The sequence below is a fragment of the Lygodium microphyllum genome, chromosome 20, assembly GCF_053477565.2.
Source record: "Lygodium microphyllum isolate KBCC chromosome 20, Lygodium_microphyllum_v1.1.10, whole genome shotgun sequence".
NCBI lineage: Eukaryota > Viridiplantae > Streptophyta > Polypodiopsida > Schizaeales > Lygodiaceae > Lygodium > Lygodium microphyllum.
The window spans coordinates 38,263,149-38,281,129 of NC_141154.1; the positions used below are offsets into that span (position 1 = coordinate 38,263,149).

A 17,981-nucleotide genomic window follows, 5' to 3' on the forward strand; every position below is an offset into this window, starting at 1 on the left:
TCAGCTGTTGGCAATTCGATTGGGAAGCAGTGAAAGGTATTATGAGATACCTCAAAGGCACAAAGGAGTTGTGTATCTGCTTTGGAAAGCAGCAGGCATCTGTTGTTGGATTTACGGATGTAGATTATGCTGGTCATACGGATTGCAGAAAGTCCACTTCTGGGTATGCGTTTACTTTCATAGGAGGAGCAGTCTCTTGGATCTCCAAGCTACAAAAGTGTGTTGCATTGTCTATTGCAAAGGCAGAGTATGTGGCTGCCATTGAGGCATGCAAGGAGGCTTTATGGCTTTCACGTTTGGTGGGAGAGCTTGGCATCTCAGAGCTACCTGTTCTCCATTGTAATAGTCAGAGTGCTATCATGTTAGCACGGAATCTTGTCTTTCATGCAAAGACGAAGCAGATATAGGTGAAGTACCACTTCATTAGAGATGTACTTGACAGCAAGAGCATTGAGCTTGTCAAAGTGCATACAGCTGATAATCCTGCAGAACTTCTCACAAAGGGTCTTCTAGCAGAGCGGTTTGCTCATTGCCGATAGATGATGGGAGTTGGATAGATATATGTATTTCAGCTTTGTACATACCTAGACTTAGCTGATTTTTTTTTTCTCCTCTTAAGGCACATTGCCTTTAGATGGGAGGTTGTTGGGAATAAAGGCCCTTGTGCCTTTTAATGTACTCGGGTGTGAACACACCCTTAGCACTTGTACTTACATATATATATCTATCTAACAAAACCTAAAGAGGTACACTCGTTATTGAACCCACAAATCGTGCACACTCTCTACTCTACTCTACTCTCTCTCTCACTCTGTATCTCGTTGTGCGTAACGAACACTGAATGTCTCGATCTTCTTGTCTCTTGGTTACTACAAACTGGTATCAGTAATCACATTGGAAGGTGATGGGCAGCTGTCGAGGGAGTAAACAACAATCCTCTGATGCCGTCAGAGATGTTGAAGATAATCACCAACTGTCAAGGGAGTGAGAACCACAATTGTCTGATGCTGGGGAGTGACTTGGGTAGCGAGACGCAAATCCGAGAGTATCAGAATTGTTAAACACAAGGAGAGCAGCCCTGATGCTATCGTCAGGTGGATAACGATGATGCCAGATGATGGAGGATTAGCCGGGCTGCAAATACGGAGGTGCCAGCAACCCCTGTGACAAACGAGTGATGCTAGGTGTGGAGCCAAGCTGCAAAAACGCAGGTCCGAGCAACTCTTGTGATAGACGAAAGATAGAATCATTGTCGTTAGGTGGTGTAGGCTGTCGCCGGAGACTAGGATGTTGATGCCATGTTGGAGATGTTGATGCCAAGCAAGGAGAAGACCTCTAGACTGAAAAACGTAGGTGAAGGTGGAGGTTGAAGGAGAAGGGTGCTGATGCCTAGCAGAGGATCGTGACACCAGGTGAAAGATGCTCCAAATGCAAGGCTTGATGTTGGAATAGAGCGCTTGAAGCAGAAGAGAAGGGCGAAGGCAGCCATGAGCCATGAACCACAATGTTCTCCTGAAGGGGTGTGAGGGTAGTGGAAGGGGCTGGTGAGAGAAGGGAAGTTGTGGTGGTGATGGGAGAGGGTGGTCAAGAATGACTCAAGAGAGTGGTGGTGAAAAATGAATGAAGGGATTGCGTATTTATAGGTATAAGTTGTCTAGGGTGGTGCACCATTGTGTGGACGCCCATTGAAAAAGTGGCCAAAATGTGGACTCAGGTCCTTTTTAGGGTTGTTAGTGCGAAACCCTAAATGAAGTCTGTAAACTGAAGAAGTGGTTTCTCAATAGCATGGGTAAGTTTTGCCAAGTAGTAGCCTTCTAATCTCATTTTTTAGCATTATTCAACTTGTTCAATTAATTTTTAAAATATTAATTATGAAAATTAATTTAATAATTATTTTAGTATCTAGAAAAATTATTCCACTAGCCAATAATTAAATTGGCTAAGCCAATTTGTCTTTCAAGTATCTATGAGCAATTATTAGCTCATTGATTGTTATTAATTAATTAATTAATGCCTAGCCTCTAAAGTCACCATTGACATAAGTGGCCAATAATTTGGTCCAGGCCAAAATCTGACATCGCGTATCATCTAGTACCTGTTAAGCATAACTTATTACAACTTTTATCTTTGACACTAGTTGATTTCTCAGGGTCTTAGATCCCCCCATTGTGAAATAATTAACTTGCACCTTATATGTGCAAGTGACATTTGCACATTTGATTAACTTCTAATCAAATGCTAAGCAAAGCAATAAATTTCATGTCCTTGTGGTAGACCATCTCCTTGAAATCTCTGCAATCGTCCTTGATTGCATTGCATTGTGTCAAAGGAAAAGCATATTGCATTGGAATTTCCATAAGGCATCACATTCACAGCATTGGCCATTGTTGTCGAACCATGCTCTTAATGGTTACTTTGTTGAGTCATTTGTAGTGGATACACATACAAAGAGAGCTATCCTTCTCGACAAAGAATATTGAAACTTCTATCGGTGACTTGGAGGGTTGTTTGAAATCCTTGGCTAGTTTCTCATTAATATTTTTTTGTAGTTCCATACTTGACATCACTTGAAGCAAGATGATGGTTATTATGAATTTTATAGGAACTTGGCTAGATTTCTCCATGATTGTGATATCATGTTGCCTAGCAAACTTCTCAGCCATGAAGCATGCAGAGGCTCTAGAGTCCAAAAGGACTTTAACATTCAATTGTTGATGTAGTGTATAAATTCTTATTGACAGCATAAAACTTGAAGTTGCCTCAATAGACAAGGAGGGGCCTTCTAAGAGTGCTTGGTATTCATTAAGTCACATGGTTTCTATTGTGATTAGATATCCATGTTTTTTGAAAATGGGGGTATAGTAGAGCTTCGTATTTACAACCTCTCTAGTTGAATCAATCTTTATAGGCTCGATATTGGTTTTTTATCTTTCTTGGAAGGTCATTGTTGTCGTGGCATCTAGACTTAATGAAGCCCCATGGTGTTTCTCTTGATGTCTCTCAAAATCGCTTATTATCATATTCTATTGATTGAGAAATGAAGTCACTTAATGTGTGAACCTTTGGTATTGTCAACAGAAGATCTTTCACATAATCATTTCGTCCCCAATAAACTTAGCTAATAAAATACTTCTCATGTCTAGTTAAATCACAAGTTAGTTGTTAGAATTCAAATGTATATGTTGATGTCGGTTTAGATCCTTGACATAGACTTCTTATTTTGGTCTTGATAACTCTAGCTCTATTAGTATCTTTGAAGATAATCGAGAATTCTCGAATAAAAGCTCAGATATCATAAAGTAGAGGATATTCCTTCTCAAGTGTGCCAAACAAGAGAGGGTTGTACTTGAGAGGAGTGTCTCAATAAGCCCTACTTGAGAAACATCATTAGGATAGCACTCAGGTTGTATGCAGATAAGCACGACACCTATTGCAAAAAACCTCTAAATTCATGAAACTATTCAGGTAGGCTAATCTGTGGCTCCTCTAACTAGGAAGGTGATTATAAGACGTCAAAAGGTCATCTTTATATAGACTTGCCTCTCAGAGTTCTTGGAGTTAATTTTGAAGATCTTGGATGGCTAACCCCAAAGCTTGGGATTTCTCTGCTTACAATCGTGTATTATTCTCATGAAGTTTTTCAATTTATTCTTAAATATTTTGTAAAGTGGTGATGACACTTTCCATTGACAAGATCAAGTATGGAGTCTCGCCAATTTGTTTTAAGGATGAACTTGGCAAGGATAAGGATTGTTGCCTCACAACTTACAATGAATCAACTTGAAGAAGAAGAACAATAAAAACTTACTTCTTTATTGCAAGATAAGACATTATAACAATATACTTCTTGATACAAGACTGTTTCCTCTCAGAGTTCTTGGAGTTAATTTTAAAGATATTGGATGGCTAAACCCAAAGCCAGGGATTTCTCCGCTTATAATCGTGTATTATTCTCATGAAGTTTACACAACAAGGCTAGATCCTTAATACAAGATAAGATCTTGATACAGGACTAGATTAAATACAAGAGAAGACAAAAAAAGACAAGAATTGGAGTTACATGGCTTGAATTGGAACTAGAGAGGAAGTACCTTGTAGGAGCCTCATAACTGACATTGGCAAGATTGAAGGGCTTATTGGCCAAGTCCCCTATTTATATTAGAGTCAAGGAGGTTAAGGGGAAGCTTCTAGATGATGACATAAGCATCATTGACATAAGTGATCACGTAAACAATGCTAATGTCTACTCTTCTAGAACCTTCCAAAGAGTTATCTAAATCTTAAAATCTTTGAGAACTTTCTCAAATCTTCTAGAAGTTTCCAAAACATGGTAGGTTTCTTGGTGTCCACGACACTTAACAGTGGAGGCAGCCAATGTCTTGTTTACGGCTAGACCAAACAATGGGAGCCATATCCAAGGAGAAGGTGTAACCGCCATGGAAACGCCGGGTGTCAAGATCTTCTGCCCAATTTGAGTCTAAAGTATACCATTACCATAATGTAAGTCAAATGAATATGTACACCTAACATATCTCAACACATACAAGCAAGCAATGCGACGTAAGAGTTTAGGTATATTTAAATATTGATTGATCAATGAAACTAAGTATGCAAGGTTTGGCTTAGTGTGAATCAATGAGAGAAGTTTTTGTATCATAGATTGATAGTATGCTCATCGAAGGGCTGACCATGAGGACCCTTAAGAAGCTTCATAGTAGGTTTACGAGGAGTGGCTATGGACTATGCTTAATCGATGCAATACAAATTCACTACAAGGCGTATTTTTGTTGAGATACGAAGGTCTCATCCCCATTTCCAACTACCTCCATACACAATAAACAAGACAATGGATCAAGGTCACTCATCTCAAATGTGGAGCAAAGCTTGGCCTTCATATGTACTATGGTCGCAAAATCAAAGCTTGTGATCAAAAGGTTCAACATATAATAAGATATAGCTGACTCCATGTGAAGTGGTTTTTACATATAGGCTTGGGTCTTAAGGGGTACAATGGAATCCATGAGATTGAAGGAACTCATCCATCATATGAAACCAGAAACACTGTGCTTGTTTTAATCCGAAAATAGCTTTTCACAAGCAAATGACCTTGTCATTTTGAGAAAATCCTACAGGTTGCTCCTCATAGACTTCCTCCTCCAATAACCATTTAGAAAGGTGCTTTTGATATCCATCTAATAGATCAGCTAGTTGTGATGAGTGGCCAATGCGACCAACAAGCAGAATGATGTCAATGGCACAATCAATGCAAAGGTTTCTTCATAGTTAATTCCTTACTTCTATCAAAACCCTTGTACCACAAGGCAAGGCTTGTACTTATTCAAGATTCCATTAGCTTTCTTTTGAGTGCAATAAACCCACTTAGTCCCAATGATCTTCTTGTGGCTCGGATGATCCACCAAAGTCCATGCTCCATTCTGTTCAATGCTCTCAAGCTCCTTTTCCATGGTCTCTCATCGTTGATGATGTTGTAGAGCCTTTTTCCATCTATTCGGCTTAGAATGTGCTATATAATCTGTTATAAAGACAAACATAAATGAAGCAGTAGATGCGAGTTTGACAGATCCTTTGGGACTCTCCGAGATGGAATTTGGTGGAAGGATCTCCAAATCCCACATGGTGTGTTGGTACTAGTGAGGTAATGGGTCCGTAAGAAGGGGTATGGGAGCTAAAGGATAGTGCGGATTGTTTTTGCATAATGCTGCAATATCTCGTGTAATGTTGATTGAGGAATAGACTCAGAAGCTGTTGCGGCGGCTATATGATCTCTCTCTCATTAAAGACAACATCTCTTTGTGTAATAACTTGGTTTGTTTTGGGATCAAACACTTGGTACACTTTAGCCACAAAAGAGTAGTCCCTAATATCAAGAGCTCTGCTTGGGACACGAGCTTTCCTATCTTGTTATTAGGGATACACATGTACATGTTGCTGTGTTTTCAGTCTACTGCAGTCGCCCATATCATTTTGACACTTTTCGTGCTATTGCCTGCAGTTTGAGCTGTCCCAGACCTATGTGGCACTAATCTAGACTCTTCAGATGTGTGTTTGCTGCTGCCATGTACATTCACAAGCTATTTGTTGCCTTTTGGAATTTGTACGGAGGAGACACACTTTCCAACTCACACTCTCTGCCCCATTCCTAGAGACCCCGGTGTTGAAAGTTTTGTGTTTACCCTCCATAGTATGTTTACTACATGAGCATTGCATTTATTTATTATTCTTCATTCATAGATAGACGGTTTGACAAGATCATTTAGTCCTAAGGTCAATAACCAATTTGGATTCGAGTGAAATGTAACGAGCAATAACCTCAAGTTGTGGGACTTTCTCAATTGGGACAATCTGCTCGCCTTGTCTCAGTTGTTATTTCAAATGACTCACGTGGAATACAAGGTGAACTTGAGTTTTTGAAGGTAAGTCCAACTTGTAGGATACACTACTTATCTTCTTGGTAATCTGGAAAGACCACAATATCTCAAAGATAATTTATAGCACTTGCTAGAAGTAGTCATTGAATTGGAGTCCTTTGGGACTTTAAGGTAAGCCCACATGCCTTTCTGGAGCTCTTTGGAAGCACGATGTTGGTTAGCATAAAATGTGGCATGATCTTGGGCTGTTTTAATACTTTTCCTAGCAATCATTAACATGTCTTGCATATCATGTAGAAAGTCAACTACGGATTACAAGCATTAATTCATTAATTAATGCCTAGTCCCTAGTGTCACCACTGACACTTAATAGCCAATTAATGGTCCTAGGGGCACACTGACATCAAAATTCACCTAGAATCTAACAAGTGTAACTTGTTACAACTTTTGTCTTTGACACCCATCTTTTTCACAAGGTTCTTCGGTCTTCAACTGTGATAAAGTAGCTTGCACCTTACATGTGCATCTTTTAATTACACATTTGATTAATCCTTTAATCAAATGTCAATTAAACATAATCAAAGCATCAAATTTTCACGTCCTCGTGACAATCCCTATCATTAACTATTTCATTGGGCAAACCATAAAGTCTATAAAGATGTTCAACCATAAGGAACGAATGAGAGAGTGGCCTATAAATAGGCACAATCAATCTAGGATGGTGCTTCTTTTTGGGGCTGCAAACCCTAAACGCAAAACGCATAAATGCAATAAATGCAAACTGCGGGTGAATGGTTTCTCAATACCCCCTCTCAGGCTCAAAAAGGGGAACAAGAGAAGAGTGTGGTGGAGATGGAATGCTACATGCTGAAGAATGTTCATGCAGCAGGTGTCACTTGGATAGTGTTCCTCGTGGGGAAATTGTTCACTTGCCTAAGCGCCCTAGTACAAAGATGATGAAAACATGCAATGCATAGGAGGAATGTTGAACTTTGTGTGGTGCTGAGAACCATAAGGATATGCCTGTACTCGATCTCGGGAGGTGGCTCCATGCTGACCAAGTGACCAAGGCAAGAAGAGAAGAGGAGGAAGAGGATATAGAGGATCCCTAAGATCCAAGATTTCCACCGGAAAGGGAACTTGTAGTAAAGAATAGTAGATAGGGTGAACTGGAGAATCCAAAACTCAATCTTGGGAGAGAAGCCACTAGCTCCGTGCATCCATGTTGGAAGGAATACGAAGGTCTCGTCACCAAGTTGCGGTTGAACCTTCGAGGTTCCGATCTAGGTGGTACCTCAAGATCTTGGGTATCAGTAGAAGAGATGATTGGTCGAAGACAGCCACCCCCAGAAAGTAGAGGATGGGTGAAGAACTTCATGTGGAGTAGGTTTCCCCTCTGATGTGGGAGGAGGGGCCCCCGTTGAAGTCGAAGAAGAAGTAGATGCCTCCCTTTGAGGGCAAAGAAATAACATCCCCCTTTGAAGTAGATAGGGAATCGAAAAACTCATGGATCACGGACTCCGAAATGTCTGATGACGAAGGAAGTGTTGCCGGTCGTGCCGAAGAGCTCCTAGAGGTAGCCTTTCGAACCTGAGTAGTCGAGGGTGGGGCTTAGAATGAGCAAGAGGTGGGCAATAGTCGCTGTCTCTTAGTGGAGCGGATTGGGTAGTCGAAGCATAGGAAGGAGTCGAGCAGCCACTGTCTCTTGAAGGAGTGGACTGACGGGGAGACAGTATCAAACAATCAGTGTCTCTCGATGGAGTGGACTGCAGATCTGTAGGTCCTGGAAGTCACTGTACCCAAAAATAAGTGGGAGAAGACTGCCGCTGGCATTCCGCCTCAAGGGGTGTGAGGGCAATGTGTGAAGTACGAATCGCAATGTCCGCCTCAAGGGGTGGGAGGGCAGTGGAAGGGCTGGAAGTGAGTTGCCAGTGGGTGGAGGATGCAACCAACAGTAAGAGGTTGCAATCAATAGAAAAATGCAGGTGAGGGGAGAGAAAGACTAAAAACGCAGGTGAGGAGAGAAAAAGACTAAAAACGCAGGAAAAACCAGCAGCAACAGTCAATATGCTGAAATTAGCTCTGAACAGTGTGTGGTAGGCTGGAAACAGGTGCCAAACTATTGTAGACAGCAATGGCCAGCTTGGACCGCGATGTCCTCTGCGTCCGGGGTCTGGGCAGCAAGCTGAAATATTTGAAATCTGCAAAAACGAGATTGTTTTTTGAATGGAGAGTGATCGGCAACAGCCGCTCTGCTGTGAACAGTTGCAAACTGTGGGTGGAAGGCTGGAAACAGGTGCTAGACTGTAGATGATAGCTAGGGACAGCTGAGATTGTGATGTCCTCCGTGAAAGGGGTGTGGGTAGCAAGTTGAAAACACCTGAAACTTGCAAAAACGAGATTTTCATGCAGCGGAAGAAGAAGAGGAGTGGATGCCGAACCTGCCACCGGTCTTTGCCTTCACTGGAGTGGAGGATCTTTACCGCTGTTTGAGCAGATCCAACTCTGATACCATGTCAAAAGATGACGTACCAACGAGATAGTAGGGTTTGCGGGAGGAACACAAAGTGAACGCGGTAAACATGGAGAAGAGAAGAGAAGAGAGAAGAAACTCTGATGAATGGAATGATGAAGATCTGAATCATGGAGTGAATGTGATACAAGGAAACAAGGGTACCGTAGCACAAGGAAGATGATGAAGACAGCCACGGACCACAAACCACAATGTCCTCCTGAAGGGGTGAGAGGGCAGTGGAGAGGCTAGAGAGAAGAGGTGACGGACTGAATGAATCGGCCGTAAGGAATGAATGAGAGAGTGGCCTATAAATAGGCACAGTCAGTCTAGGATGGCGCCCCTTTTTGGGGCTGCAAACCCTAAACGCAAAAAGTAGAAACGCAAAAACACAAACTGCGGGTGAAGGGTGAAGGGTTTCTCAACAATTGGATCTAGAAATAAGGGGGGGAAGCCTTTGTAGCTTGTTGCAATATGGTCTTTAGGAAGGCTTATCGCCTCGTGAGGTCTGAGAACCTCCTTTTGCTTGCAAGGCCTTAGTGTGTATCATATGCGTCATATTGCCTTGAGGATATAAATTTGATAGCCAATGTAGCATGGACTTTGTTGCTCATAATGATAAGGTGGCATGAGGGGCAGCCGCACGCACACACGATGGCGCAGGAAGCAAAGATTGATGATGATACACTTCAGTAGAGTGAACAGTTTTGTTGTAGTATGAGCACCCGCCCCAATGATTCATGCTTCCACCTCGAGGGAAGCCATAGCACTAGGTAATGACATTGTAAAGGGAGGGTGGATGGAGAAGAAGATAATGGTATCTCCCAAGTAATGTAGTGAAATAAATAAGAATTGGAATGTGAAGTGTTACTGCATCCCACAACCTTTATTTGCCGTCAATGAAGAATGAGGATCTTTAGCACTTAGAGCACTTGTTCTTTGATACTAGGTTGAGAAATGGTAAGGTTCATGGGAGGAACATAAGAGTGTGTATGGCAAACATTGTGACAAAGAAACTCAAAAACACAAAAGAAGAAGATGAATGATGAACATTGATCATGCTGAATGAACCAAGATGATCTAGTGGAGTGAGCCTCAGGATAGGCGTGTCTCTAAGACTGGTACTGAGGTGAGCAGAGCTCGCAGTAGATGACTTCAATGTCCTAGCTGATCAGGCTACAGCGCCTGTGGAGGAATGATCTATGGAGGGAGCTGTGAGAGAAACACACTCCAAAGAGAGGGATGCCAGAGTATACACTCGTGATGGTTTTCATGCGCACTTGGGGCGGCCGGGACCTATTTTTCGTGATGCCGGCAGGCAGCCCTAGAAGGCGATACACCCCCCCTTCATGGTTTCTTGCCCCCATCCCCCCCAGACCGCCTTGAAAGGCTTGTATACATGATGGACTTGTGACTTTCATCAGCTCCAGCTAGTCTGTTGAGCATGAGCACTCCGTTGTAATCAGTTTTTCTGAGTAAAATAATCAGCCACTTTTTACTTGCAAAAAAAAAAAAACACTCGTGATGGATAGCGATAGAAGGAGCAAAACAGAATCCCTAGGAGCTGTTGGTAAAGATGAATGTGCTGAAATCTCTCTGAGATGATGGCTGCTGTTGAGGCGACTGCTGGGCAGCTAATTAGAGGAGACAACACAAAGATCTCCAATGCTGAAGATCAGCTGCCCACCAAACACTGCAGTGGAAGGGCTGGAAATGCGACTGCCTGATGAAGTGCAGCAATCAAATGCAGGCATATTTGGAGGATCAGACCTACAGGCAGCGAACTGCTGGTGCTGCCAGGTGTGGAGACTGCTTGCGGAGTGAAGATGGGTGTTGGGCGGCTGCCTGTGACTGAAAACACAGATTTGTGGAGCCATGATACAGCCGAATCTTGCCATCTGGAAAAATGAAGTTGTCAGCATGTGGATGATGTCGTATAAGCTGGGTGGTCAGAACTGCCTTGAACCCTAGTCCCAGGATGTGGACAGTAGTGGAGAGTGCTGAGGAGAGAGAACTGATCAAGAATGAATAAGAGTAGTAAGGAGTGAAACTGCCCAACCCTATTTAATATCTATAGGGAAAAATTGGGCATTTGTCCTATCATGCACCATAAATGCCAAATAAATACACTAAATCCTTTTTGGTGCTGTAAATAGGGACGATAATGAGGAATTAATGCAATACAATTATTTGTTTATGCACTTAATGAATTTGGTTGCCCAACTCTCTCAGCCTAGATGACACACTGACATAGGAACTTTGCTATGTCTAGTCCATACAAACCCTTTATAATTGGTGTAAGTTAAACAGGTTTTAATTCTATTGATGTGCAAGCTATGGGATTAAATAATTATGATAACCTTAATGCATACCAGTATGTAAATGGTAATAAAGGTGGCTCAAGAAGAAGAAGACAAGGGAACCCTTCTTGTTTACTTGTTGATTCAGGAGATTTTGCTTTTGGTACACGACATTTTTCATTCCCACCCATCCTGCCCACTTCACATGTATTTCATTGCACAACCACCAATCCATCCACCCATGCCACTATACACCACACGGGGAGGTACACAACCTTTAGGCATGTATCCCATAGACTCCTATTTTATTCCACTGTGGGGTGGTTGAGCTACACCAGAGTCCAGTGGTGGGGGTATATTCCCCAAACCAAGCACCTATGGGGACTTAGATGTAAGGGTATCTCTCCCAACGCGTATCAAGCCCCAAGTGTCACCCCGATGGACACATAGTTTATGCATATGCCAATGCCTAGTGGGCCATCCACTTTCTATGTGACAACTTTGCTTGCACTTGGACCAAGTGTCATGAGTCACCATTCCAAGCATCTCAATGCTACATACAGCACCGAGCCATACATTTGCCTTCCCACCACAAAATGCCTATGTGACATGTGACTGCACACATTTGCGCTCTTTTACACTACTATACATGTTTAGTGCATTGAAAATATGAGGTATCTATTGCTAAAATCTGAAACTCCTCTCATTTCCAGAATTGGCCGAAACTTTGTTTTCTGCCATTCCCATTTCTCTCGTCTTCAAACTTAGTGGAACTACGTTTTGGAGAGCAAGCATCTCAAGGGATGCCAATTCTTCTTGAATCTTCTGCCGCTGTCCCAGGTGATGGTGGCTTGCACACATGGAGCGAGGAGACTAGTGTAAAGGACATCATACTTGGGTGAGGGGAGATGTGACAAGGCCATATCCATATCCTCCAACGGAAGAGTCTTCCAAGAGACGCCAATTCATCCCAATCTCCTCCATTTTGTTGATGCGATCCTTTATGGAAAGGAATTGTTGACAAAAAGCTGTCTCAGCTCATATCCATGGTGGTTCAAATGTGCAAAAGTTTTGATTTGGATTCAAATCTTAGAGGCTGTAGGGATGCCATGAGTATGCACTAGCTGTTCAATTATAGGATATGGCAATGGCCTTCTTGTTACATCACCCCTCACCCAAGTATGATGTCCTTAATACTTGTCTTCTTACCTCATGTGCACAAGGCAACCATCACCTGGGACTGCAGTACAAGGAAATTGATGGAGCAAGGTTAGTCAGCTGTGCTTTTTCTTCACGACGTGCCAACATAGCAATTAGCCATCGAAACATGCTAGGCAATCAAGCCGGCATTAAGTTCCCATCTCAAGAAAATAGATGGCTGATCATCTTCTTGTCTTTCTAGCCATATGGAACCTAATACATCACTGGAGAGACATATAGCTTGGGTTTTGTGGTAACTTGGATGGCAAACCGAGGGTTCCATTTTACTCCTACATGACATTTGCATAATGATTTTGTTAATGAATGCAAGGAATATTTTTTCCCAAAGACCAGGCATTCCTTCTGATTTGTTTTGTTGCATACATTTGTGTTATTTAAGTTGTGCTATAGTAATAGCTTGTATCGATAAGTACTGCCTAGATAACCTAGGTAGTAGCCTCATGTTATTAGATCATGATTCATGCCTAATTGCCTTGGCAACATTATAAATTCCTTGTTACATATGTGCATTTGTATTTGGATTGTATTGCTTAACATTTCAGCCATTAACACTACATGTCATGTGTGTGTTAAAAGGCTGTTAATGTTTTTATCACATGTGCACCTTTTCTTAACCAAGAGGTTAAAGAAACTTGATAATTGTGCTTATTTTGAGTTATGAAGGTATGGTCTTTATTGGCTGAACTAAGCTCTATGATAGGAGGGGATGGGTCAACTCATCATGTTTGTTAGATCATGCCTAATTGCCTAGGCAACATCATAACTCCTTTGTGTCATACGTGTCCATGTGCTGTCATATGTGTGGGGCCCCTAAAGTTTATGTTACATAAGCACCTTCTAGTTAACAAAGTGGTTTTAAGAAAGCTTGGTAGTCATGCTATTTCTGGGGTATGGAGACATGGTCTTCATTGGTTGAACTATGGTTTGTGATAGGAAGGGATGGATTGACTCACAATATGCTTATTGATGTTCACAACTATTGGAGGCGTGAACAAGTAATACGAATAAGGTGCAAAGGGGTACCAACATTGGATATGGACAATGTGATTTTTCATCTTGAGGTATGATTTGATTTGCCTTATTGTCACTTTGACACAGGGAAGTCTTGTAAATTAAGGCTGAAATGGTTAAGCTTTTTGGCATTGAGGAACTCTTTAAATCCTTTCTTGCATTGAGCAAATGAGGCATTGGCATCTGTTGTTAGTCAGGAAAAAGGCTATTCTAAGGGGTATTTTGACTGTTGTGTGTATGACACAGTAATTGAGCATTTTATCCATTCTTGCATTGAGAAATTGAGGCATTGGCATCTTCTGTCAGTTGGAAAAAAGGATGTCCTAAGGGGTATTGGAGTGTATGGCACAGTAGCTAGACATTTTTATCCAAACTTAAGGGCAACCGATTTTTGCCAGTTATTGATGTGTAACTTGGGCTCAACAGATTGAGGGACCTTGACACTTTCAATCTAATTGCAAGTATTAACATCTCAGAAGGTTGGTAAGATTAAATTCAAGGAGTTAAGTGAAGTTGATAATTCGTGCAGTTTCTAAACAAACAGTTGTGAAGGTTTTTTCTGAGCCCTGGCAAAAACAGAAATGGGGAGAACTGGAATGTGCATTGTGTTAATGTAAAACTAGCTACTGATGGAACTGTAGCAAAAATTGAAGGCTGCATTGTTATGCTATAGACTTTGTAAATTTTCTGATATCCGGTTAACTTGCAGTGTTGCACAAAAACCAGTTCCTTATAGTTTGAAATCTTACGAGGTGTTTCATACTTATGAAACATGTTTCAAACAAAAAAGAAGGAAAGAGAAAGCCATATAATATGGTTAAATCTTCCTTGTATTGACAATACAACATTGACATATTTCGAGTTACATTGCACATGCACTTCTATCGATGTACCTTATTTTGTACAAAACTTGTTTTCTTGCAGTTTCTTAACTTGTAAGAACTGTTTCCATGAGTGAAACCTGTTCGAAACCTCCTGTTTCCGGAACTGGCTACATTGTGGTTAAAGAAGATTGGCACTGTGTAATCTCTTCATGAATGCAATTGACATTGTGCGGAGAGAGAGAGAGAGAGAGAGAGAGAGAGAGAGAGAGAGAGAGAGATGGAGGGAGGGAGGGAAGCAGGGAGGGAGAGGGAGAGAGAGTCTCTTCCCATCACGTAATCTTGTACTTTTTCTTGATTACTAATACAATTACCTATTACGAGAGAGAGAGAGAGAGAGAGAGAGAGAGAGAGAGAGAGAGAGAGAGAGAGTTGAGCTGAAAGGATAGATTCATAGCAGCAAAGAAACATGTTTCTTTGAGTTTGAAACTTATGAAACATTTCTTAAAGTAAGAAACGTTTTTGACAATAAAAAACGTGTTTTTTCTTAAACCCTAAACCCTAAGCCGTTTATATAAAAAAAAAGGAGGGACCCAAAAACATGGGTTTTCTGATAAAAACTGCTAGGCAATGTTAAACATGATCATGATGATGAGTAATGACTCATGAGGACTCAAGATTTTGGATGACAGACTTACTTTTATGGGATTGTGTTTAGTTATAGGACTCTTTCAATCTAGTATCTAGATTCTATTCTTATCTTAACAGTTAATTATTATACAACTTTAGTCTCATTTATGAGTTATTTATGATATATTATGATTGATTTTGGATTTTGACATTTTGTCAATTTGTTTTGGAATGAGAATCATGATGTTACAACACGACTCAGTACATATTGTACATGAGCTATTTACATGTTTATTTTAATTTTCTTTGTTTGATATGTATGAATCATAATGTTTGAGGTCTGAATCATAGTATAGCTTGCTAACTTTGACATCAATCAATAATGGATCATGGATATATAACATATTATTCTCAATTGACTCTCATGTATTATCACTCGAGCTTGATTGGCCTTTCTTTGTTTAAGAGAGGGTTCCATAGCGGTTAAAAACCGCTTTCCTTAGTTAAAACTATTATAAAATCCCTATTTAAAAAACCTGCATTTCTTATTTTACCCCCTCTTGAAAAAAATTTACAAAACTTGTTTCTAATGTTTCGTTTTTAAACGTTTCTGATGTTTCTGGCTGCCATGGATAGATTACTAATGTTTGTCTTGTGTTGTAGGATAAAACTGGAGGAAAAGTAATTCAAAGGGCAGGTGGGACTGTTTATCTCTTTAGAGGTCGAAATTATGATCGCAAAAGGGATAGGCCTCATATTCCACCTATGCTTTGGAAACCTCACTCACCAATCTACCCCAGGCTCATCACAGATAATCCAGGTGGGCTTCAACCTGAGGAACTTCGTGTATTTATTCGACGCGGTCGCAGGATGATGCCTCTGTGCAGACTGAGTAAGGCAGTTCTTTACAATCTTCAAGTTCTTGACATTGTGCCTTATGTGTCACAAATTAACTCTCTGATTATTCCTGCAGATAAGAATGGTTACTATGCTGATCTTGTCCGGCATGTCAGGGAAGCCTTTGTAGATGACAATCTTGTGCGGATTGATTGTAAGGGCATGAATCCAAGTGACTACAGGAAGATTGGTGCAAAACTAAGAGTAAGTTTCCTATTGGTGCTTTATAAGTTTCCAGTGCATTATGAAGTATCTTGTAAGCCTAATGTTACCTATCTTACATTTTATCCAATGGTGCGTTTTCAGGATATGGTACCATGTGTCCTGTTGTCTTTTGAAAAAGAACAGATACTGATGTGGGATGGAATCAATATGAAAAATCCAGCTGCGTACATATCTGAAGGGGTTGAATCTGTAAATACTGAGAATGCAAAAGCAGAATTGAATGATTACCTTGATAAAGATGGTAATGCATTGGTTGATTTCTTGGAAGCTGTAGACAGCAAGGATCACTGTACTCTGAACAGTGGTAATTTTAGGACTGCATCTACCAAAAATGACAATGATGAACAAGATTCTAATGGGTTGACTCAGTTCTCTGAATGTGCTCACAGCTCAGATGAGAGTGAATCTCTTGATAATGACACTGATGAACAAAGTTCTAATATCATGGCTGAATTCTCTGAAGGGGCTGATAGCTCAGATAAGAACAAGTCATCCATATCTGATAAGAGCTACAATTCTGTCTTGAAGACTCTCGACAGCTGTATTCTCTCTGTTAGTGACCAAGAAACAGATAACAGCCCAATTGATTTTGATTTATTAGCTGACACAACTGAATGGTCTGATATGGATGAAACCAATAATTCAAACACTAGTGATTTCCAGGATAGATCAAGCATGAGCCAATGGTCTGATACTGAGACCTCTCAGACTGTTGGTTGTTTAGATGATCATTCTGATTATGGTTGGAGTTCAGATGATTGTGAATCATCCGACTCAGATGATGACTGTTGGAACACTTCCATCAGGAAGTAAATCATGTTGAGGGGTTGAGGATGCTTTCTGATCGACTAGTTATGGGTGAAGGTTGGAAACTTTCAGCCAGATATAAAAATGCGTATTAGTCATGAGATGCTATCAAGGATGGATCTGTGTGATGTGGGATTAACTAGTTGAAATAATTTGGCCAGATCAGATATGTTAGCCATGAGATGCTATCAAGGATACTACAATGTGATGTGGGACCAGAAAGTTGAAAATAGTGAGCTTTAGTGCAGTGCTTAGAACCTTTGGACCTGAGGATATACAAGTTTTGAGGGGATGTATGGGATTGTCAAGTGATTCCTGAAGGGAAATTACAGAGATTCTAGTCGAGGCTCAGAAATGATGTCTCATGGCCTTTTATGCACCATTGCAAACACTGAATCGAGAGTCCTGTGGGCTTACCATGTGATGTTTGGGATCATTTGGCTCAAAGAAGGCTGGTGACTGTCATAAGAGACATGGTCAGCAGACTGGCATAATTTGTTACCTGCAAGTTCTGTGTAAGCTATTTTCATGTAACATTTGTGATGATGTAATATGGTCCAGTCCTGACATCTGATTTTATCTTCATTCTATTGGGAATATACTATGTGATAAATTTGGCTTTTTGTTAAAAATCCTGAAGGTTGTTGGACATTTTTGATATGTACAAGGGCCTTCTACCCTACAGAACTAATTGAAATGGTCATTAGCAACAATCTAAGAAGCCACAAGGCTACTAAACAAAGGCACATAACAAAGCAGAAAATAGGAGGGGGACAGTTAATGAGCAGTGACCTGTGGAGGGACAACACTGGCAGAAACCATAGAACTGACTTGCCACAACAACAATCCCCATACATAGCCAATATCACATGGATGCATGTGCTAAATATGACCATGGTTGCTTGTAACTGAATCAAATATACAGGCATTTTGTATCGCTCCAGATATACCAAAAACCAGTCAAACATAAAAAAGTGGAAGTGATTGAAATGTTTGGTAGTTGATGGCATTTCATCCAAGCCTGAAGTGTGGTTGGTGGAATGTTGATGTGCCATAAAAAGTCCACACTCCAAAGACAGCCCCACCTGCTTGGCCATGGCCATTGGGCAAGAAATAAAAAGCTCAGCAGACATTTTATCTGGGTGAGAAAACATCTGCTATGTGGGAT

General features: G+C 40.9%; 1 protein-coding gene across 1 annotated transcript in view; it reads left to right on the forward strand.

The window, feature by feature from the left end:
• LOC148018849 (CRS2-associated factor 1, chloroplastic-like) overlaps nt 1–17,689 on the forward strand; it is a 56,877-nt gene extending 39,188 nt beyond the window's left edge. The window contains exons 2-5 of the mRNA XM_087701644.1: nt 13,356–13,483; nt 15,548–15,776; nt 15,858–15,985; nt 16,088–17,689. Coding sequence (XP_087557770.1) covers nt 13,356–13,483; nt 15,548–15,776; nt 15,858–15,985; nt 16,088–16,819 — 1,217 coding nt within the window. The 3' untranslated portion in view covers nt 16,820–17,689. The remainder of the gene's footprint in view (nt 1–13,355; nt 13,484–15,547; nt 15,777–15,857; nt 15,986–16,087) is intronic.
• Nucleotides 17,690–17,981: the final 292 nt, after the last annotated feature.